Source organism: Colletotrichum scovillei (assembly GCF_011075155.1).
Source record: "Colletotrichum scovillei strain TJNH1 chromosome Unknown Contig00009, whole genome shotgun sequence".
NCBI lineage: Eukaryota > Fungi > Ascomycota > Sordariomycetes > Glomerellales > Glomerellaceae > Colletotrichum > Colletotrichum scovillei.
In genome coordinates, this window is record NW_023336267.1 from 1,066,917 (window position 1) to 1,087,355 (window position 20,439).

At 53.6% G+C, this 20,439-nt stretch overlaps 2 protein-coding genes across 2 annotated transcripts; one reads left to right on the forward strand and one right to left on the reverse strand.

Annotated features, from left to right (window-relative positions):
• Positions 1 to 1,740: 1,740 nt before the first annotated feature.
• On the reverse strand, positions 1,741 to 6,999 carry HER10_EVM0012946 (uncharacterized protein). The gene is made up of 4 exons (XM_035483199.1): positions 5,027 to 6,999; positions 3,503 to 4,883; positions 3,118 to 3,452; positions 1,741 to 3,057 (listed from the first exon to the last, which is right to left on the reverse strand). Exons 1-4 carry the CDS (start codon positions 6,188 to 6,190, stop codon positions 2,956 to 2,958), a joined length of 2,982 nt encoding a protein of 993 aa, XP_035330263.1. The 5' UTR covers positions 6,191 to 6,999; the 3' UTR covers positions 1,741 to 2,955.
• An 8,622-nt stretch (positions 7,000 to 15,621) lies between these two features.
• HER10_EVM0000833 (KH domain-containing protein) lies at positions 15,622 to 20,424 on the forward strand. Its single transcript, XM_035470600.1, has 4 exons — positions 15,622 to 16,744; positions 16,799 to 18,093; positions 18,147 to 19,096; positions 19,149 to 20,424. Exons 1-4 carry the CDS (start codon positions 16,136 to 16,138, stop codon positions 20,117 to 20,119), a joined length of 3,825 nt encoding a protein of 1,274 aa, XP_035328796.1. The 5' UTR covers positions 15,622 to 16,135; the 3' UTR covers positions 20,120 to 20,424.
• The last annotated feature ends 15 nt before the right edge of the window (positions 20,425 to 20,439 follow it).

Genomic DNA, 20,439 nt, shown 5'->3' on the forward strand with positions numbered 1-20,439 from the left:
AAGACAACGTCTCTTTCAATGTCAACCAATCCATTGGCCTACACGAAGAATCTTCCCAAACTAGACCTTCACTTTCATGTGTGTCAATCGGCACACGGCAATGGATGTCGTTCTTTTCTCTAAGAAGGTATCGACGGCGAGCTAAAGGGAAGTGGACATACAGTTCTTCACCGGGGTTCGTCAGCTTTGAACGTCCTGAGAAGTTTGCCTCTGTTGCACATTAGATTCGTATAGGTCGAGTCTGGCATAATATATCGTCTAGGTACTCTCGATCTCTTGCTGAAGCTTGGTCAGGACAGAAGGTGACCGACCTATAGAACTTGAAACCTTTTCAAGAACACTCGGACAATGTCTTCATCTTTCGACAACGATCTAGTGGACCCCCTTTTTGTTGGTTCGGCAGGATATCAGGACCAATTTGTTCCGCAGAAACGAACAGCAGGGACTTAACAAACCATGGCACGATTAGGACCAAGGTCAAGATTGATGTTCGATACATTGTTTGGATCTCGTTTGAAAAAGAAATGAACGGATGTGCCGCGCGGCACGATCATACACCGAGGCTCCTTGCAACTAGTACGTTTACCCCGTCAAAACGAGTCGAGCATAGGCAAAACAAAGGGCGAGGGACCTGGCCGTGAGAAAGTCGCGCTGTCCTCGTTTGTCAAGAACCCAGATTGGGTCCTCCCTATCTTGTGCCGACTATAAGTGAAGTTCTTCCTTCCTCCTAGCCATTGCTGAACTAGTCTGGACTCAGATTTTTCTCCAGCTCTTGCCAAAACTCTTGACTTCAACTCTTAGTAGCAACCCCGTTATCTGATGCCAGCCCTTACCGGGGAGAACAGTCAACCATCTGACGACCGCGTCCGCAGCCACCCCAGAAAAACACCCTCTTCCCGTCACCTTTCTCAAGCTGATCCCCGAAAAAAACTCTTCCACTAGACTCCCGGCTCCGTCGCAGGAAAGAACTTCCTAACAAACCATCAGATATAAATAGGCGCTCCCCCCCGTCTTCGGCACCACGGTGGTAAGAGGAATGGGAAGCCAACTCCGATAAGACCACATACTACAAGTCCTCCCGGACCCCATCAGCCGTTTCTCTAGATACAAAGTCTCTTCATCCTGTCCAGAAAAGGTGACGTAATCCCTCGTATAGACAGCCAAGACAGCCCGTCGTGAAGCCTGCCTTCCACATTATCAGGTTACTCAAAGGCCGAGTAAAGAAACCGAATCTAGAGTTCATGGACAAAGACTTCTGTCCGGGAAAGAAGAGAATCAGGCGCCGTGGTTGCTAAATGTTTGCTTTCCCTTTCCCCGTTCCCCCCTCTCTCTCCTCTCTCTCGCGCTCAGAGAAACGTCCCAATACACACGCCCCCAAAGAAGACGCGGAATTCATACAAATGTCTTCATCCCCAACGACTTTGAAGTACCAATACGAATACAGCCGAACTGCCATGACCTACGAACAAAAACGAATGGCAGATGGAAAATCCTTTCCATACATTGATAGTCCCCCCCCCCCCCAATCGCTCGCATTTGCGCACAGCAACCACTCCATGTAGGCCCCCTGGTGGCTTTTTCAGTGGCGCCAGCCGCATAGATATAGAGGGAGGGCAGAAAACACACATTTATCAGAAAGGGAAGAGAACCTTTTTTTTCTATCTATCTCGTCCAGAGAAGAGGGACGATAGGACCAGCAAAGGCACTAAGAGCTTCACTAAAAAAAAAAAAAAAAAGAAGATGACAGTCTAGGGCTCATCAATGCGAATGCTGACAATCTGCATGACATGGTCGCATGAGGATGAAAACTAGCTTTATAGAGTTGGAGAAGTCGACAGGATCATAAAGACCATGTTCTGTTCTGTAGAAGGAGGGGCTGAAGCGTAAATGAGACATCATGTTCAGAGTATATGGGATAACCGGACCATGGAATCACTCGACACTGCACGACACCACTGGAAGACAAGGCTACACTGCTTTTAACTTTCTTAGGCCTGCTGGGCCTGAGGGTCATTCCTCTACCTAGTCGAGTCTGTCTAGAAGAGCCATTGTGCCACCGTCACGGTGGTACATCGACTCGCGCATGACCAGTAAAGAACGCCCTCCTGTGTGGGCTTGAGACATGAGGGACTATAGAGCCGAGAACATGCCCTCTCGTAAGTGCCCGTCGACGTCTCATCTGAAAATCGATCCTTTTTTTTTCTTCGGATGTGTTCTGTACAGAGTAGAGAAATCCCCACAAGACAGGTTGAAAAAGGGGTTAGCCTGTCTGCCCCCAAAAAAAGAGTTGACCACCTATTCCCGCTGGCCAAATCAGATCGTGCGATTCATCGTCTCGTCCCTCCTTAGTAACCGATATCCAGGGTGACATTGGTCACTAGACTTTGGTAACATGATTGGTCCAAAGCGGATGTCTTGATCCAATGGGAAGACAGAGTTGCGCATACGCAACCAAAGCCTGACTTTGAGGCAGGTTGCCGAGATCAGAATCGTGTCGCCTCTATGTAAATCGAAGAGAGAAAAGCCGTCACAGAAAGGGACATTGCTCGGTCGCCAACATGCCGAATGATGCTGCGTGTGCAAGTCGTCGAGAAGAAGAAATGTCAGAAAGTCCAAGCCAAAAATGGTTCAGAGCCCTGAAGTGGTATCTTGAAAGCAAGTAGAGTTATGATTGGGGGTCGAAAGGCGGCTAAGCCAGGGCACGGACACACACTGGGTCCATGAGCATATCGAGAGCCAAAGGGGTTGACCAAAGGATGAGTAAAGTTATTGTGCAGAGCGGAGGTGGAAAGCGTCCTCAAGCTACGTGTGTCGTGGTCAACAGTATTTCCTGGGGTATCTTCATGCACAGGTAAGGGGCAGCCCCATTTTGGATGTATGTTGTCGTCAAGGTCGTCATTAATGTCGATATTTCAACCGCTTGAAGATGTTCTTCGGTGAATAGCCAGGGGAGTCCTACTGTCCCTTTCTGGCCTTCTCGGCAAGCCGAGCTTCTCTTGCGGCACGCACCAATGGCGATAATTGAGAAAGGTCAACGCAGCCCTTCATGAACTCGTGCTGGAAGAAAAGGAAAATGTCAGTATCAGACCATGTCGCTGGGATCTCGACTGAACTCACTCTAAGGAGGTCATGCGCGCTGGCTCTCTTCTCAGGGTCGACTTTGAGGGCAAAGTACAGGAAGTCCCGGAAGACTGCTGACAGGTTGGACTCCTCCTTGATGTGGGGTGTGCCGTTGGTAGCGATCAACCACAGCGCTCTAAGAGGCGATTCGGTCAGGTATGGCGGCTCTCCCTCAATCATCTCAATGGCCATAATGCCCAGAGACCAGATGTCCACCTTGCGCCCGTACTCCTTGCGCGTCACAACTTCAGGGGCCATCCAGTAAGGCGTGCCAACCATAGTGGTGCGCTTATTTTGGGCCTCGTTAATGGTTGCGCAGAAACCGAAATCGGCTATTTGGTGTTAGTTTTGCCATGGTGTCGAATTTTCGCTCAAAACTTACTCAGCTTGATGTTGCCTTCCATTGACAAGAGAATGTTGTCAGACTTAATGTCACGGTGGATGACTCCCTTTGAGTGCAGGTGCTGCAAGCCCTTAAGTGTTTCTCTGCAAACGGAGGCAATCTGGCCCTCGGTCATGATGTTAAAGGTGACAACATCAGTAAGGCTGCCACCCTCCATGAACTCCATCACAACCCAAAGCTCACCTCCGCAGAGGAAGCTGTCAATGAAGTTGACAATATTGGGATGTGAGCTGTCCTTCATGACAAGGATTTCGTTGATAATGAGATCCTTCTTGGGTTGCTGTTCGAGGTTCATCTGCTTGATAGCGACCAGACGGTTTGTTCCTCGCTCGTAGCCGGTGTAGACACCGCCTGACGCGCCTTGGCCAATCTTATTAAAATTCTTATAGACCTCGCGAGGATCGCCGTCGGAGCAGATGCGCTTCAGTGCAGCGACAACATCGATACCGGTGCTCTGGCGGGGTCGGTGTCTGGGTCTGGAACCAGGTGCGCCAGGTACACCAACTTGCTGTCGCTGGCCGGGACCGCCGTTTGCCGTGGGACCCTGAGCGTACTGGTGTTGCGACTGGGGCGGTGTCGGCTGCTGGGCGGGCTGTCTCTTGCTCGGGGCACGGCTGATCTGGCCAGACATGGCCGCTTGGGCCTGAGCTAGGGCCTGCTCTTGCTGCTGCTGCATGAGTTGCTGCTGGTAAACGTTCGCCTGAGCTGTCTGCGGGTTAGGCGTGGGGGGCACGTAACCGGCGGGGGCGCCAGCACGCGAGTTGGATCGGGATCGGGATCGGTGCTCTCCACGATGCTCTTCGGGTAGCATGGGAACGTTGCTCTCCTTGGGCGGCTGATAGGCGACCGGGGGCAGGTCCTCGGCGGGCTGAGATATTCCAATGCCAGAGTCCTTGCCGGGATAGTTGGAGGGGGCGGACCTCATCGACGAGGGCATGCTGACGGGTGGCTTCGGGGCCGGGCGGCTGGGCATCAGGTTGATGTCCTTGCCGGAGCCTTTGCCTCCCGAAACTCCAGGGACGGGCGGCGGCTGGCGGGGGTTTTCGAAAGATCCTTCATGATTGACAGTTGGAAACCTAGGGCTCGCAGGTGGACTGATCATTGGTGACATACCCATATAAGTGGTTGGCGGATACATGCCCGGCGACATGGCACCCGACGGCGAGTTCGCGTTTGCATACTGACGGTAGTCAGGCGCTCTAGCATCGTGGAATTTCTCCAAAACTTGATCCTCGGCTGGCTTCTCGGTCGTTTCCTTGTAGAATGTGATGATGTCAACCATGGTCTGGGGGTTCTCCCTACGTTCCTTCTCGGGAATTCCACTCTCGTTGATTAATCTCTGCCATTCTTTGGGGAGACCCTGTATCGTAGAAAATCGTCAGCTACACCAAGCACACGAGGACAAAGAGGAAGTACGAAAACAGAGAACGAGTAGAGACTCGACTGCTGCACAAGAGAGCCAAACATGGGCCTGGAGGGGGGAAATGGAGGGGCCGGACTGACGGTGAACTGGCCAGTCGAGCTGTCGTAGCCGACGTGGGTGACATGGACGGGGTTCTCAGGCGCAGAAATGACTGGCTTCTTTGGGGTGCCGACGAGGCTGTTCATGAAGCCAGAGAAGCCCGACTTCTTGCGCAGGACGCCCATGCGGGGCTCCTTTGCCTCGTCTGAATATCTCTTGGGGCTGATCATTGAGTTCTCCGTCACCCGTCCGCCTTGTGATTTTTCGTTCATCATGGAGGAATCGTTCGTGAAGCTCTGGGACTGTCTCAGGGCGGGGCCCTTGATGCGCGAATCGGTCGCTGACTTGATGAGCGGGGCGGGAGCGTTGTGTCGGTGGTAGTTGGGGGTGTTGAAGTGAGGATGCTGACCGGCGACAGGCGACTTGGTCTGCTCGATGCGGTTCAGGACCGCAGCACCGTCAAAGGGAGCGCCGATGAATTCGTCGTGGGGTTGTGACGACAAAGGCGAGGGAGCGGCGGGATCGAGAGATCGATCGGTGCTGTGGGCGATGCCGACGGCGAAACCGTTACCTACAGGACTGTTGTTGGTGTTGTTGTTTTGGTAGAAATTGTTTGGGTGATTGAAGTGCAGCTGATGGTGGTGAGGAGAAAAGGCGTGGGCGTGGGTTTGGGCGTGACCGTGAGCAGCAGCAGAAGCGCCAGCGGCAGCAGAAGAAGCGTGGAAGGTGGAGGAGGAGGAGGTCTGGGCCTGGGCGTGGAGCTGGGGGTGGTGGTAGGCAGTTGGGGAAGGAGCAGCAGATCCAGCGACGGCGGCGAACTGGCCCTGAGGCAGAATGGGGGAAGGATTGGGAAGGTGCGTCTGACTTGATGGAAGGTGACGGGGCGAAGAGCTGTTGGAAGCGGCAGAAGAAGCAACGCCGGGTAGAGGAATACCAGAACTCTGAGCCGAGCCAGAAGCAGAAGCAGAGGCAGAGGAATAAGCAGCTGCTGGTGCGTTTGAGGGCGTCGTCCGGGCTGGTGGAGCGGAAGGAGCGCGCTTCAGCGATGTAGAGCTGCGTTTGCTCTGGAGAGAGAGGGCGTCGATGCCACCATCGAGACCGCTCGAGGAACGGGTGTGTTGCTGGTAGGACGAGGGTGGCTTCTTGGTGAGCCTGCGACGTTGGGAGGTGCCGTTGGAAATAGTCGTGCTCTGGCTGCTATCCATGATACACCCTAAAAAGTCTAAAACGTCGAAGAAAGGGAAAGGAAGGGAAAAAAGAGGGTATGAATAGAGGGTGTGTGAGGAGGAAAAACTCGGTACGGGCACAATGCGATGCTGTCTCCCCTTGGACTTGTGCTCGAGACGTGGAGTGGACGGCGGGAGAGGTACGCACGCGGCGGCGGCGACGGCTGTGTGGTAGCGGTAGTGGTGGTGGTGGTGGTCTGTCTGCCTACCAACTCTCAGTCTCTTAAGAGTGAGTCTACGGTCCTCAAGCTGGAGGTGATAAGGCTTTGGTGGGCAAGGTATACTGAGGTGTGTGGAGGGGCCAGTAGTACCGGCGAGAACGGTGTAGATGGCAGCAAAACTACAAGTACAGTCGCAGTGACAGCCGTGTCTCGAGACTTTTCGAGTCGGGGAGTGAACCGGGAAGGCGTGCAAGACAGAGGGGAACGGTTTAGCCTTGGTCTTGGTCTTAATTAGCAAGCAGCGGCGGTAATCGATCCAAGCATAAATGGAGCCTTAAGGTAAGGTAGGTATAGACCGTACGGAATTTGGGACGAGAGATACTTACCTAGGTACCTGAGTACTTGCGATGGCGAACGGGCACCAAAGGTACCGTCCACTGGTCCACTGAGGTTCTGTATAAAAGTAGGCGCTGGGTCGCAGGCTCGCAGCAACTTCTGTGCCTGATGGGGACCGGGACACGCTGACTGTCACTGGCTGAATGGAGACGAAAGAAGTGGAATCTTGGAACCGTATGAGGTGAGGTGAGGTGGGTTGCGGAGCGAGGGGAGTGAAGTGGACGACGGAGCGACGGGGGATTGTTTTACTGGGACCCGGAGGCTGGCAAGATTCGAGAAAAGCTGGCAACTGGGGGCAAACCGCCAGCAAAGCCGCCAGCACGACAATAACTCTGTGGGAAAAAGTGCGTATGGATACGGATATGAGAATCTTAGGTTCTGGGTAGCGAATAGCTCCTAGTGGAGTGAGCAATCACCAAGGTGGATGGGAGCGCAGGCCGTCAGACTAGGGCAAGAATGGGACTACTCTCGCTGATTACCTTGGTGCTGCCGATGCTGGTTGAATTTGCTGGGAACCAACTTGCCTAGGGAACGTATCATGTATCCCGTCAGGTAGTGTACGCAGGAGACTGCCCGGAGTGTACATGCAGCGGGGGATAAGACGAGACAGGACTGGGCTGGACTGGGCTTGGTGGGACGCAGGTTGCACGGTACAGAATCACAGAGTGCGCAAAGAAGGACTCGACAGATTCGATGCAGTCCAATGGAGTGGTGTGTCAGTGACTTGCTTTCTTCACGGGCTGCAAGACTGGCTGCAAGACTGACTGCAAGAGACAACACCCGACAGGATTCAGGGAGCAGAACAATCGACCAAGTATCCTTATTACGGACCTGAGTACCTTACCTCACTGCGTACAGTGAATGGAACAACACCCATAGCGGGTGGAGTTGGAGGTTCCATTTTGCTTGTTCTGGTCTCCTGCTTCGCGTGTTTCCCACTCTGTTTTGGTTCGGGTGCTTGGAAAAGTAAAAGCGGGGTCTGTTCAGATTGAAGTGGGAGAAGGCACGAGAGGGACCGGCTAGAAGAGGTCAAGTCAAGTGGGCAGGCGTAGCAGGGCCGCAAAATGGGCGTGGCAGCTGGGTGGGTACGAAAGTATCGGAGGATGAATTGGCGGACGGGCTACCTTAGCCTGGGGGCCGTGTGGCCGTGTGGCCGCGGCCGTGTGGTGTGGTGGTGTGGGAAAAGGTGGAGTAATAGCCTGTGAGGTGGGGTCTCATCCGGCAGCGTCAAGTACGTACTTTTTGGTCCTCTCGGTGCCTTCCATTTCATTGCCCGGGCAGGTGCAAGATGCCCCAACCCGCCTTACTACGTACCTACCTTACTTACCTAAGGCACAAAGTACATACGCTTTGAGATGACAGAGCCCTGGCTGCAGGACTGGATGGGAGGGGCACACACTTTTACCTTGACCAAGGCACGAAGCCTTGCTTTGAGACTTCAGATGGTTGTCTGCGAAAGACTCCAAATTAGAAAACACAGTGTGCCATCTGTCTCCAAACGTACATCAAGCTCCCTACTGGAGCATCGCGGTCCATTCTTACTGAGCCTCCGAGCCTTAAGGTAGTGATTAGCTTCCCAAGGTCTTGGTGTCATTTGTGCCCTACCATCTCGAGAAGGATGAAAGTTTGAAAAAGTGATTCGTATTCTTTCTGAAGAACTGACAGCGCATACGGCCGGACTCTGAAAAGGGAAAGACGACTCGACTTGCCAGCCCTCGCGCTTCCCGCCCTGATTGGCCGCGACAGGCAGCCGACTCAGGACTGGCCAACTTCAAACTTGTGATGCGTGCTAAAAGGTGCTGGAGATGCGCTGCAGTCGAAAGAAGAAACCTGCCCTGCCCTGTACTTTTGATCCAGCTGCATGTTTCCTCTCATGTTGTAGCGCAAGGTAGTTGTTCGGACCCGTGCTCGAAATGACCTCATCTCGGGACTTGCTTTGGTTCCAGGCTGACTCCTACACATACAACCGTAGATTGGGACTGTGACGGAGATAGGCTGGTCGTCTTTAGGCGCCTGCTACCAGCTTCTTTTCTTTTCCAATCTTTCCAGACGTATCACCAATGGTCATCTCTGCGAGCTCATGTCCCGACATGGACGATCCAGCGAAGGGGCTGGGCTGTTAGTAGCACATCCAGCGGCCCAACCAACAATCGCAACTGAACAGGTGACACCAAGCAATCAGCGCCATTTGGCCTACAGTGTATGACGACAAGATACACTGTTGACCACATGCCCTGTCGTGTGCCCCTCATCGTCATCATCGTCGCCGGGAAACTTCCAGTGTCCCTGTATCTGTATCCGTACCTATGCTGTCTGAGCAAGGCTACCTCGGGCAAAGCTACGCGAGACGAGCCTACTCCACCAGCGGCGGAACAGCTTCCTTTGAACACAGAGGTGAGGGGACTCGCACTTGCAGGTCCCTATATCAAGGACAGGAAATGTGAGAATGGTATCTACTGTAAAAGCAATTAAGGGGGGCGTGTTCGTAGTTGTGGCAGATGTGCATCGCACAACACCTCGTACCCCAGAATAGAATGCAAAGTATTTTGGCAACAAAACCCCCGAGTCTGAGCTTTCCTCGCCCTGCTGCTGGGCTAAAAATGATAATGCAGACAGCCAAGGTACGGATAGACAGGTTGACTGACTTTCACTTACCTAACCATCATCTGTGTGTTCCCCTCAAAAGGCTCGATGTCGAATCGCTGGCGTGTTTGGGAGGGTAGGAGAGAGTGCCGGGGCAGAGACACCGGCGCAGGCCCCTGGGCCGCGTCTGTGGTTCAAACTGATTGCTTTCGGGAAGAAGCACAGCAGGGCCGCAGGCTCCAGTTGAGGAGTAACAGCAACCGGGAGCAAGCAACCAACGGAGAGCTCGAGAGCAGAGCTACGGCAACTACCACCAGCAACACCCGCGAGGTAAGGTAGCTTGCTGGTTGCTTGCTGCGCTTCCTGAGTTCCTCACATAGTTGCATTTCCACCGTGCCTTGAAGTTGGGGGTTGCTTTAGGTCGACGTCGGTGCTGTGCGCCTCCAGCCCGCGCCCGTGCCCCATTCAGTCGACCCGACTCTGCTTGCTTGTGTGCTTGTCTTATTTGGAGCCATGGACCTGACGGTCGATCCTTGGTCAATCTCAGGTGCGTGAGGAATGTCTCTGGTCAGTGGTCAACAGGGACTCGCTGATCGCACGGCGGCTCTAGCCTAACGGGCTGCTAAGTTGCAAAAGTAGTGCGGGCATGCAATGCGGTAGGGAGAAGCCAGGGTATTCGGGGGTCAGGGATTGGGGTCGCCATTGCAGTCACTGGTCAAGTCAGTGGGGAGAGGGAGGGGAGAAAGCTGAAGCACCAAGGGTCTTGAATCTAAACCTGGAGCAAGAGAAACTAGAGGATCAGAGTCGACAGGTCGTCTCGGTATGGAACGGCCAGGTATGCATTGCATTGCTGCAAATCCAGTTCCGTACATAGATGCTGTCTGACCCGGCAAGTTGGTGTGGCAGAACACGAACTCGGAAGCTGGGCGAGCGACGTTGCCTGCAGCTCCCGTTCTGGCAGTCTTGGAAGCTCAAAATCGAAAAGCTACTTGCTTTGCCATTGCTTACGAAAAAGCTCTCGTATGGGCTGACTGACGTAAGTAATGCATACAGTAATTAATGCATGTCAGGCTGGCGCGGAATGATGTGTATTCTGTAGATAGCGCGTTGTATGTATGCGACAGTGTAGATAGGAGCGTATAAGGTTAGGTGAGCATGCAATGCTGGATTATAATATCGAGGGAAATGCCTGCCCGTTTCGATGCCGGGTTTGATGGAAGATGATGTGAGGGTTGTTGCTGTCTGTGATGCCTTGGTCCGTGGTGGTCGGCGGCTCGGCATCCCCTGGCGCCTATGTCTTCGAGGAAGGTACAAGTAGACACCAAACGAGGAGATTCGAAATTGAGAAGGAGGGGAGAGGGGAAAGGGCCGGAAGGGAGGGACGGGGCAGAGGGAGAGGGCAGGCAGGAGCAAATTGGAGTCGAAAGTTGAAAGGCGAGAAAAAGGAGAGACTAGATGATGGCTTTGTTTGCTTTTTTTTTTTTTTTTTGCCCAAGCTTCTTTTCTGAGGTGCTTGAGCCTTGGGTTGTTTTGTTTGAACTGACGTTATTTCGCGCCGGCAGGGAGATGCTTTCTTGTTGCGTCGGGAATGTCCCAGTAATTGCGACCGTATGGACAGATATTTTGTCGTACTGGTCTGACATGACATTGGCACCCCAAAAGTAGGAACCGGGAATAAAAACCATGATGGAGATGGAAAAGTCAGATGAGGCCATCAGTTCGGATAGAGGAAGTTCATTAATCGTGGCTTCCAATTCATTGACACCTTTGTAATGTAGGTACGTATAGCCTTTCGTGATGATGTCGGCAGGTAGTACTTACCACATTCAGTCGTGGGCATTTGGTGGTTTGGGCTCTTCCTTCCGGATAGCCTCTTTTCATCCGTACCGTCCAGCAGGGGTATGCCAACGAGAACTCGTACAACCTATGTGTTGTCTCTGATGATTAATACCTCGAGAAACCTTACGGTCATCTAATTCAACTACCAACCCATGATGGAAATGAGATGCTCTCATGGTGGAGGTCGCCTTACATGGCGATGCGACACCTCATCTCAGACGAATACTTGCCCAAAGTTGGGGTGCTGAGGGTGAGACCCTTCCGGCGAAGAATTCTCGCCCACTCATCGATAACTTTCAAAGCGACCAGGTCTCACTTGGCCTGGCAAGCCACGGGCCGGTCCAATTAACCGCGGGAATGACCGTCATCTTGCGCTTTCTCCCGCGCATCAGAACATCTTGCTGTCATCTGACGAATGGGCAGCCCAGAACATCGGCACATACCTCACGGTTCAGAAGGAGGACTGCGAAAATGTAAAGGTAAACTTCGGCCACCCGCCCCGTCCGCTCCTTCCTTTCGCCTTCCTTGGGGTTCCAAGCCTGCCACAAGGTAAGGCACGAATATACCGTCGTCCATCCGCTCCGACGATCTAGACTACTTCGGTAAGCTACAATCCTCGTTCTTGATCGGACTGAGCCGCCGGGCCGTCATGTAATAATATCTAGGGATCAACTGGTATTATCGCACTGCGAGGCACGACGCTACCCACCTTAGGTAAGATCAGGACCGAACTTGAAGGTACAGCCTACAAAGTACGTTATTTGTCTGACATGCTCTCACGCCGGCCAGAATTTCACAACAGGGCTTCGTTGGCCAATGCGCGTTCCTGGCCTCCTAGGGAATATGAATCTTTGTTTCAAACCATCGGGGACTTGGGCTTTCTACTCCACAAAAGGTCCAGTAATGCTTCGTTCATCTCTTTGGGTCTCTTTTCCGCGGCGTCTCTCTCACACACTGCAAATGATATATATCTTAATTTTCTCCCTTCCTCAATATCCAATCTGCCAGTCACGAGTGTCTGCATATACCCCCAGTCCACGAGGACCAATATCATCCCCGGCTGGCTGCACGAATCCTTGAAGAATCACGACAATGTTCCTAATTACCTCCGTCTTCCCGCCCGTCCTCCCGTTCAGCGCCGCCCTCTAGGCCCTTGCTGATTGGGAAGTGATTCCACTCCTTGCTCAAACGAGAGATAATCTTGGGCGCCGACCCATACTACGTACTCAACAAATACACCACCACCTTCTTCTCTGTCCGTCCCTATTCCATCGTCAACGTCCGTGCGGCCTGGTGGTGTGCACCAGCGGTAGTGCTGGTGCCGAGAGGTCATCTTAGATCTACTAACGAGGCGCTCGACTTGGGGAGGAGGATTTCGAAACCGAACCGTGGCTGGCTCCCATCTCCCTTCCAAGAGTAGTGTGGCCGTTGTGATCTTATTTTAAACCCCCTCCATCTCTCTCTCTCTTCCTTCTGTTGTTAATCAAAAAAGCCGTTACACCAGTCAAGCAAGGTCCCGTTCGCCCGCGTACTAGTCTTAACAAAGAGACGGGGGATGCCGAGAAATGCCCACCAAAGTAAACGGGTTGTGTCTGTAGGGATAATTGCAGGGCTCCTTTGGGGATTACCCGCCGCGCCCTGCTCGTCCATTTCATCTGATTGCGTCTTGGGAGGACACTCAATTGCCAGGAGATGGGGGTCCTTCATCTATGTTTGCCATTTGCTTGTGATTGCTTTGGCTCCATACGGCTATCGTGCTTTGAGGTCTGAGCAACCCGCAGTTTGGTCGTCATATTGCTTTCATTCCCTAGCAGTCTCGGTGAAGCTTCGAGGAAAGCTCTTGTAAGACAACCTCATTGCCAATACCACGCATTCGCGCAATTGTGTGCGGTTTCTCGATCTCGCATGTATACGATATCCAGACCAAGATGAGTATACACATGTGCGATGATTAGCTCTGTGGTAGCTTGCAACTTTGGGCTTTCAAAGGATCCCGGGGGAGGTTTGTCGGGCCGTACTGTGCTCCAAATGCCTTGCCACCTTCTCAGAATACCCCGCGATTTGGGCTTGATAGTCAGGCCGAGGGGACCCATGGATCATCCCTCTCATGACGCGAACTCAAGATCCCAGGTTCCGGCGGGGTAGTTGACTATCTGCGAGGAAACATAACTGCGATCTCCATTTCTAAATCTAGAGCAGGGTGCGTCGCGGTCATGTCGAGGAGCCATCAGGCAGGCCGACATCTCCGAGCCGACTACCTTGTTAGGCGTGAGGAATTCCGGCCCTGGGCACACTCTACTAGTTTACTCCTTGACCGTTTCCTGACCGGGCAATGGGAAGAGAGAAGGAAGGTATAAGGTTGCGTAGATCCTAGCAGACTCGTCCATACACGGCAAACTTCATCATGCCCCAAACTCTCGGGTGCATGAAGGGTTCAACTCACACGTTCATCTAAGGTATTGGTCATCTGAGGAGGAAAGGCTGAGCTAAACGAAACTTTCTCACTTCACAATGCTTTTGTGGGAACAAGAAACCACCGTCTGTTGGATGATAAGGACCTCCCCATGTGGACGACAGCATGGTGCACCACTGGTCAACACGTAGATGACTCCCCTCTATGTGTTCATTTCCTTTTTTTGATAGATCGTTGCTGACACTCTCGAAGGGGCCATATGAAAGGACTATGGAGAGAGTGGGTTTGCAAGTTAATGACGGCGATAGTAGTGACAGTAAGAGCAGGAATCTTGGTTAAAGTGAGATACGGATTGTATGATCGCCCACCTCACGCATCGACTCCCAGTTGCTTACGATGGCACACTGCCTGTTGACGAGAAAGTCGCACCTCTTTAGCTGGACGACCTCGCGAGATGAAGATTTTGATCGGATCATGTTTCTCCTTGCTGCCAATGTCTGTCTAGCCATGTCGGACAGAATGAGGCATGATTGTTTGTTTGTACTTGGCAAATACACAATCCAAAACCTCACTAGCAATCGTCACTGCACAACGCAGCTTGCCCCTTTGACAAGCACTCAATCTTTTGCGTCGGATAACCAGCCGAGGGTTCAAAACGATTGGGCGAACCATACTGTCGGTTCAAGATCGACGAGGTAGAGGCCAGATCTCTCAGCTAGAGGTGATTTCTGACGAGAGGCGATCCGGGAATCACCCTTCCATTGAACCACGCGGGTAGACTGATGTTCATAGAGCCTGGAGTTGCTTGACGCTGTTTTCATTTCTATACAAGCCCCGCGCTTGAGAGGTTTGCGCGTTTGATGAGGCTACTTACGGCTTCTCATGTTGGAAACCTCGGCCGTTTGCCCGGGGGGGCTTGGTTGTTGTATACAAATATTCTACATATCAGCATTTTGTGATGCAACGCTGGTCATTCGTAAAACATATTAGGACGCAGAGACAAGCAACAGCAGCCATACAAACACCACTGCTCCTACCTGTTGTCCAAGCCACCAGAGGCTTGTCGGTTTTCTATACCATATGATGTAAGGCGAATGATCTTCATCGGGGACAGAGCGAGGACGGCTAGGCATATATGATAAGCCTTGGGTAATTCACGACGGGGAGTGAGAGACTGATGAATAACTCGGAAATACATTGCTAGTCAGAGGTCTTAAAAACATTCTTTGAATCGTCCTTCACCCTGAGCTTAGAAGTTTACAAACTCGAATCCTGATGATGAAACGTGTAACACAACTACGACGCCCGCCTCAAGTATATGAAATGGATTATCTCCAGTAAATTTCTCTTTGTTTCAACCAAGCTTCCGGTGAGAAATCTCTCAACTTTTACTTCATCGATTTGGAGAACGTGTCTCTCGCGATTCGCCGACACATAGGTCTTACGTCTCGTCAACGACGTCTCAAGCCCAGTAGATTGCCAAGGTAGTCAGATATACGAGACGAGATGGACACGAATCGAAACAAGGATTTGACTAAGCCGAGAGGTCTTTCTACCACAGAGCGGAGGTTACTGAACGTGATCAGCCCCAGAATCCGGCGTTGTTATTTCACCTTCAGAATGGGCATGTTCTTGAGACGGACCATGCTCCGCGGTGTCAATGCTTGACGGCGCCCCTTTTGACGACCCGGTCCTTGATAGCTTCAACCGTTTGAAAGCTTCACAGAGCATCGTTGTCCAAGCGCCGGAGGCCGGAGGTATATGCGGACACCCGACCCCGGGCCCAAGTCGGCAGACGGCCCCACGTGACGCCGGAGCTCTCACCCGGCCATCGTGCCTTCCAGGTGCAACGGCTGACCCTTTGGGCCAGGGCACTCTAACAATTTAGGTTGTGGCTGAGGCTAAGTGTGGGGTCATCAAGAGTGGAGTCGGTTGGAGCACTGGACCTCTGGCAGGCGGAACCTTTCTGGAAGTAGCACCCCTGCCCGCGCCAGAAATTCCACTCTCCAATTGAACAGCTCGACCATCGTGGAGTCGAGAATCTTCCACCTCACCCTTATTCCCCCCCGAATCCTCAAATCCATCTCCGTAACCTATCCTCCCACTTCTCAAACCATCAATTGGTTGGCCTGTTCCCTTTGCCAACTCCCTCTTACCCGATTCAACTTCCTGGATACGATTATTGTCGCCGGTCAGGGTCACAATGTTCTAAGCCAGCATCAAATTCCATCTTCCCATCGGTTACTCGCTGCTCTACGGTTTCTCACGCTTCAGTCTTCTTTCATCGGAGGTCTGATTCTACTGGTCTTGTCCCACTGCCGTATATACCATCAGTTGTGAGTATTCTTCTCTTTTTCTTCTCTTCTGACCTCCTTCCCTCAGGGAACGCTGCTGCCGTAACTGCGTCTCCAGCAGAACACATCAGCTAACTAGGTATCGCTACCCCTTGCAGATATACCGATCTTCTCCTATTCCCACCACCCCATCGAATTCTTCTCTCTACCACGACGGTTATAGTCAACTCGCCTCATAATGGCCTCTACCGATTCCACTGTTGCCAACGGCGCTGAGACTTCAGCTGCCCAGCGCCTCCTCCAAACCCACGCCGACCTGCACCCCACTGTCGAGGACGTCCCCGATGAGGATCTCCCCGTGAAGTCCGGCGACGCTCCTTCCTGGGCCGAGCCCAGCTCGAGCAGAGCTGCTAACAAGCAGAAGGAAGCCTCGGCCTCTGGAAAGAAGATCGACACCCACTCCCATGAGCTTTTCCCCGAGCTCGGAACCTCCAAGGGCAAGAGCGCTGGCCCCAACGTTACCCCCATCTGGGGAGCCAAGAGCAACGCCTCTACCCCCGCCAACGGTGTTTCCCGCTCCTCGACTCCCGCCTCGGGAGCTGCCACCCCCAAGATGTCGATTCCTGGCCGTAACGTCGAGACGGTTGTCCTGGATCCCCAGTTCATCCTCCCGCGCAACCAGCTTAAGCGCCCCATCCCTGATATCATGAAGGACATCAACCGCAAGTCGCGCGCCAACATCACTCTGTCAAACGGACCCAACGGAAAACTCAAGTTCGATGCCACGGGCCCCCAGGACGTTGCTCAGCAGGCCCTCAAGGACCTCGTCCAGCAAATTGGTACCAAGGTAGGTGGCCAATCCTTTCTCCTTCACGCGCCCAGGCTGACGTCCCATTTGAAGACTACCATCAAGGTTCCGATCCCCCAATCTGCCCGTGCTCACATCATTGGAAAGGGTGGCTCTGTCATCAAGTCCATTCAGGAGAAGTCTGGTGCCCGTGTTCAACTCCCTAAGGCGGAGGAGGGCAGCGGTCCCATCGACGAGGATGATGACTCCACCATTGATGTTCTCGTCGAGGGCAACGCTTTGTCCGCCGCTTCTGCTCGTAACGAGATCTTGAAGATTGCCGGAGATCGTACTGCCAACCTCAACAGCAAGCTTCGCGGCATCCCGGCTGAGTTCTACCCCTTTATTGCGGGCCCTGGAAACAGCCACATTGGTCGCTACGAGAACAACGGTGTCACGGTCCGCGTTCCTGCACACCAGATCTGGGCTCCTCGTGGCCGCAGCCTTGTCGCGAACGAGGGTGAGCGCCCCGTCTTCGTCCCTGCCGCCGACAACCACATCCAGCTTCAGGGTGACCGCGCTGCTGTCCAGGCTGTGCGCGCCGAGATCGAGCGCCGTGTTCAGGAGCTCCAGAACCAGCTTGCCATCGACCAGTTCAGTCTGCAGAAGGGCCGTCACCAGTTCATCGCCGGCCGCCGCGGCGAGACTCTCGACGATTTCTTTAACCAGACTGGTTGCACCATTCTCTTGCCGACTGACGAGGACGACGACTCTGTCACCGTCATTGGTCCCGCAGCTCAGCTCACTAAGGGTGTCGAGACTGCTATGGACAGAGCCATGAACATGCAGTTCTCCACTTTCGACATTGGCAGATTCCACAAGAACGCTCCTGGAGGTGTCAACACCCACGCTCGCAACGTCACCCGTTACCTGCGTCACCGCGATCTGTTTGACGACATTGAGAGTGCTCACAACACTCACATCAACACTCCGTTCACCTCTGCTGGCGCCTCGCCCTATGAGTTGTACGCTCGTGACGGCAAGAGCGTTCTCCAGGCTCAGTCGGCCATTGAGAAGCTGGTGCATGCCATTCCTCCTGCCAGAATTGCCCCGATTCCTGTTGACCCCTTCTACCACAACTACCTGGTGAAGGACGTCAGCCCTCGTATGAGAAACAGCCACGGCGTTCACGTCATCCTTCCTGAGTCTGGCGAGCCCGAGGCTCCTGTTCTCCTTGTCTTCGAGGGACCCTCTGCCTCCGAGCCCAAGCCTGAGATCAAGACCGGTCGTCCCTCTCAGGATGAGATCCAGGCCTTCCAGAAGGGCCTGGAGGAGGCTCGCAAGCAGATCTTGGATATCATCAACAAGCAGGAGCAGATCGCCTCTGCCTCAGTTGATGTGCCCCAGAAGTGAGTGTGTCGGACCCATTCGTACGAGCATCCTAGCTAACTGCATTTCACAGGTTCCACGAGCGCCTCCGCCGCTTCATCAAGAAGGAGCAGGCCAACCGCGCCGACGACCAGATCCCCATCCGCGTTTCCTCGGTCGGCACCGTTGTCAACCTGCGTGGTCCCGCTTCTGCTGTCAAGAACCTCGAGGCCAAGGTCGTCGCCTTTGTCGAGCAAGAGAAGGAGGACGAGAAGGAACGTGGTTTCACCATGTCCTTCGACTTCCCCCAGAAGTACGCCAACCACCTTATTGGTAAGGGCGGCTCCAACATCAAGGAGCTCCGTGATCGTTTCGACGTCGAGATCCAGGTTCAGGATGGCCAGGTCGAGCTGAAGGGCCCCAAGGCCAAGGCTGAGGCCGCTAAGGCCCACATCAGCTCTCTGGGCCGCACTCTGGCCGACGAGGTCACCCACATCCTCAAGGTCGATCCCAAGTTCCACCGCGAGCTTATTGGTGCTGGTGGCAGCGTCACGAACCGCCTGCAAAGCAAGTACAAGGTCTTAATCTTCTTCCCCCGGTCCGGCAAGAACGCGAAGGACGAGGAGAATGCCGATGCCAGCAGTGATGCTGGCAAGCCTAAGCGTCAGCAGGAGCCCGACGAGGTCATTGTTCGTGGTCCCAAGAAGGGAGCCGATGAGGCCCGCGACGAGATCCTGTCTCTCCTCCAGTACCTCAAGGACACTTCCTTCACAGCGACTGTGTCTGTCCAGCAGAAGCAAGTTCCGTCCATCATCGGACAGGGTGGTGCTGCCCTGGAGGAGCTCCGCGTGGCAACTGGTGCCAAGATTGACATCCCCAGTGCTCGCGATGCCGAGACTGTTGAGATTCTGATCAAGGGTACCAAGCCTCAGGTTGCTGCTGCTAAGAAGGCTCTCGAAGAGAAGCGAGATGTCTTCAACGACACCGTTGTGCAGACTATTGAGGTGGATAAGAAGCACCACAAGTCTCTCATTGGTTCTGGAGGTAAGATCACTTGAGCCATTCGAATTTTGTAGCTTTAACTAACACTACCTAGGCGCCAACCTCCGTGACCTCGTTGTCAAGGCTGGTGGATCCGATGACCGTCGCGAGCTTGCACGCACCATCCAGTTCCCCAAGCAGGAGGCTGATGGCAACACTATCAAGGTTGAGGGCCGCTCCGACATTGTCAACAAGATCGTTGCACGTATCCAGGAGATTGTCGCAGAGAAGGAGAGCCAGGTCACTGAGATTCTTGAGGTTCCCATCGAGAAGCACAGAACCCTGATCGGCCGTGGCGGAGACGCTAAGCGTCAGCTCGAGTCCCAGTTTACCGTCTCCATTGACATTCCCCGTCAGGGTGATGGCAAGACTGGTGTCAAGATCACTGGTCGTCCCGAGAATGTTGAGAAGGCCAAGGAGCACATCGCCTCGCTCGTCAAGGAGCAGGAGGGAGAGACCCTCCAGGTGCCGCGCAGCCTTCACCACTCCATCTCCAACAACGGCCAATTCTTCCGCCAGCTTCGCAACAACCACCAGGTTTCGGTCGACCACGCTGGACAGGCCCTTCCTCCTAAGCCCAGCGCCGCCGCCAGCCGCAGCAACGGTGGTGCTTTGCCCTTGATCACCGATGACGAGGATGCCACCGCTGACGCCCACTCCTGGAAGGTTGTGGATAGCGCTGCTGGCGAGGATGGCGAGATTGCCTGGGTGCTTCGTGGCTCCCCTGAGAACCTCGAGAAGGCCAAGGCTGCGATCGCCTCCGCCATTGAGCAGGCAAAGAAGAACACCCACACCGGTTACCTCGTGTTGCCCGACCCCAAGACCTACCGCTATGTCATCGGCCAGGGTGGCAGCAAGGTCAACTCTATCCGCAAGCAGAGCGGTTGCAAGATCAACGTCCCCCGTAACGATGCTAAGGAGGATGCGATTGAGGTTATCGGTAACGCCGATGGCGTTGAGAAGGCTAAGGACTTGATCCTTGAGGCTGTGAGAGAGGGACTTAGCTCCCGTGCGCCCCGGGACTAGAAGTCTGGACGTGAATCTCTAGCGACAGCAACAGAGGAGGGGTCGTACCAACACTTCAGGGACCAACTAAGCGCCCTTACTACGGAGTGGTTTGGCGATTCTCCGGAGGCAGAGCCACTTGAGTGGTAGAAAAGAACGAAAAAGAAAGCAAGGCGGCAGTAGTATCATAAGACGTATGTCGCCTGTCTTCCATGTGTATGGGCTTAAAGGGAGATGTAGTTATGCGTGAACAAAGTGATATATACACAACCATCAACAGAATAAAAATCTGGATCAAAGTTATCTGCTGTCCCTCAAGATGTTGCGCAAAGAATCTGTGA

What these genes read in the sequence shown, in the direction of transcription:
- HER10_EVM0012946 (XM_035483199.1), bottom strand. Translation starts at nt 6,190, where the DNA reads ATGGATAGCAGCCAGAGCACGACTATTTCCAACGGCACCTCCCAACGT. An exon ending in GCTCGACTGGCCAGTTCACC is followed by an intron (nt 4,884 to 5,026) that starts GTCAGTCCGGCC and finishes TCTACGATACAG; the next exon opens with GGTCTCCCCAAAGAATGGCA. An exon ending in GGAAGGCAACATCAAGCTGA is followed by an intron (nt 3,453 to 3,502) that starts GTAAGTTTTGAG and finishes AACACCAAATAG; the next exon opens with CCGATTTCGGTTTCTGCGCA.
- HER10_EVM0000833 (XM_035470600.1), top strand. Translation starts at nt 16,136, where the DNA reads ATGGCCTCTACCGATTCCACTGTTGCCAACGGCGCTGAGACTTCAGCT. An exon ending in TCCAGCAAATTGGTACCAAG is followed by an intron (nt 16,745 to 16,798) that starts GTAGGTGGCCAA and finishes TCCCATTTGAAG; the next exon opens with ACTACCATCAAGGTTCCGAT. An exon ending in TCAGTTGATGTGCCCCAGAA is followed by an intron (nt 18,094 to 18,146) that starts GTGAGTGTGTCG and finishes TGCATTTCACAG; the next exon opens with GTTCCACGAGCGCCTCCGCC.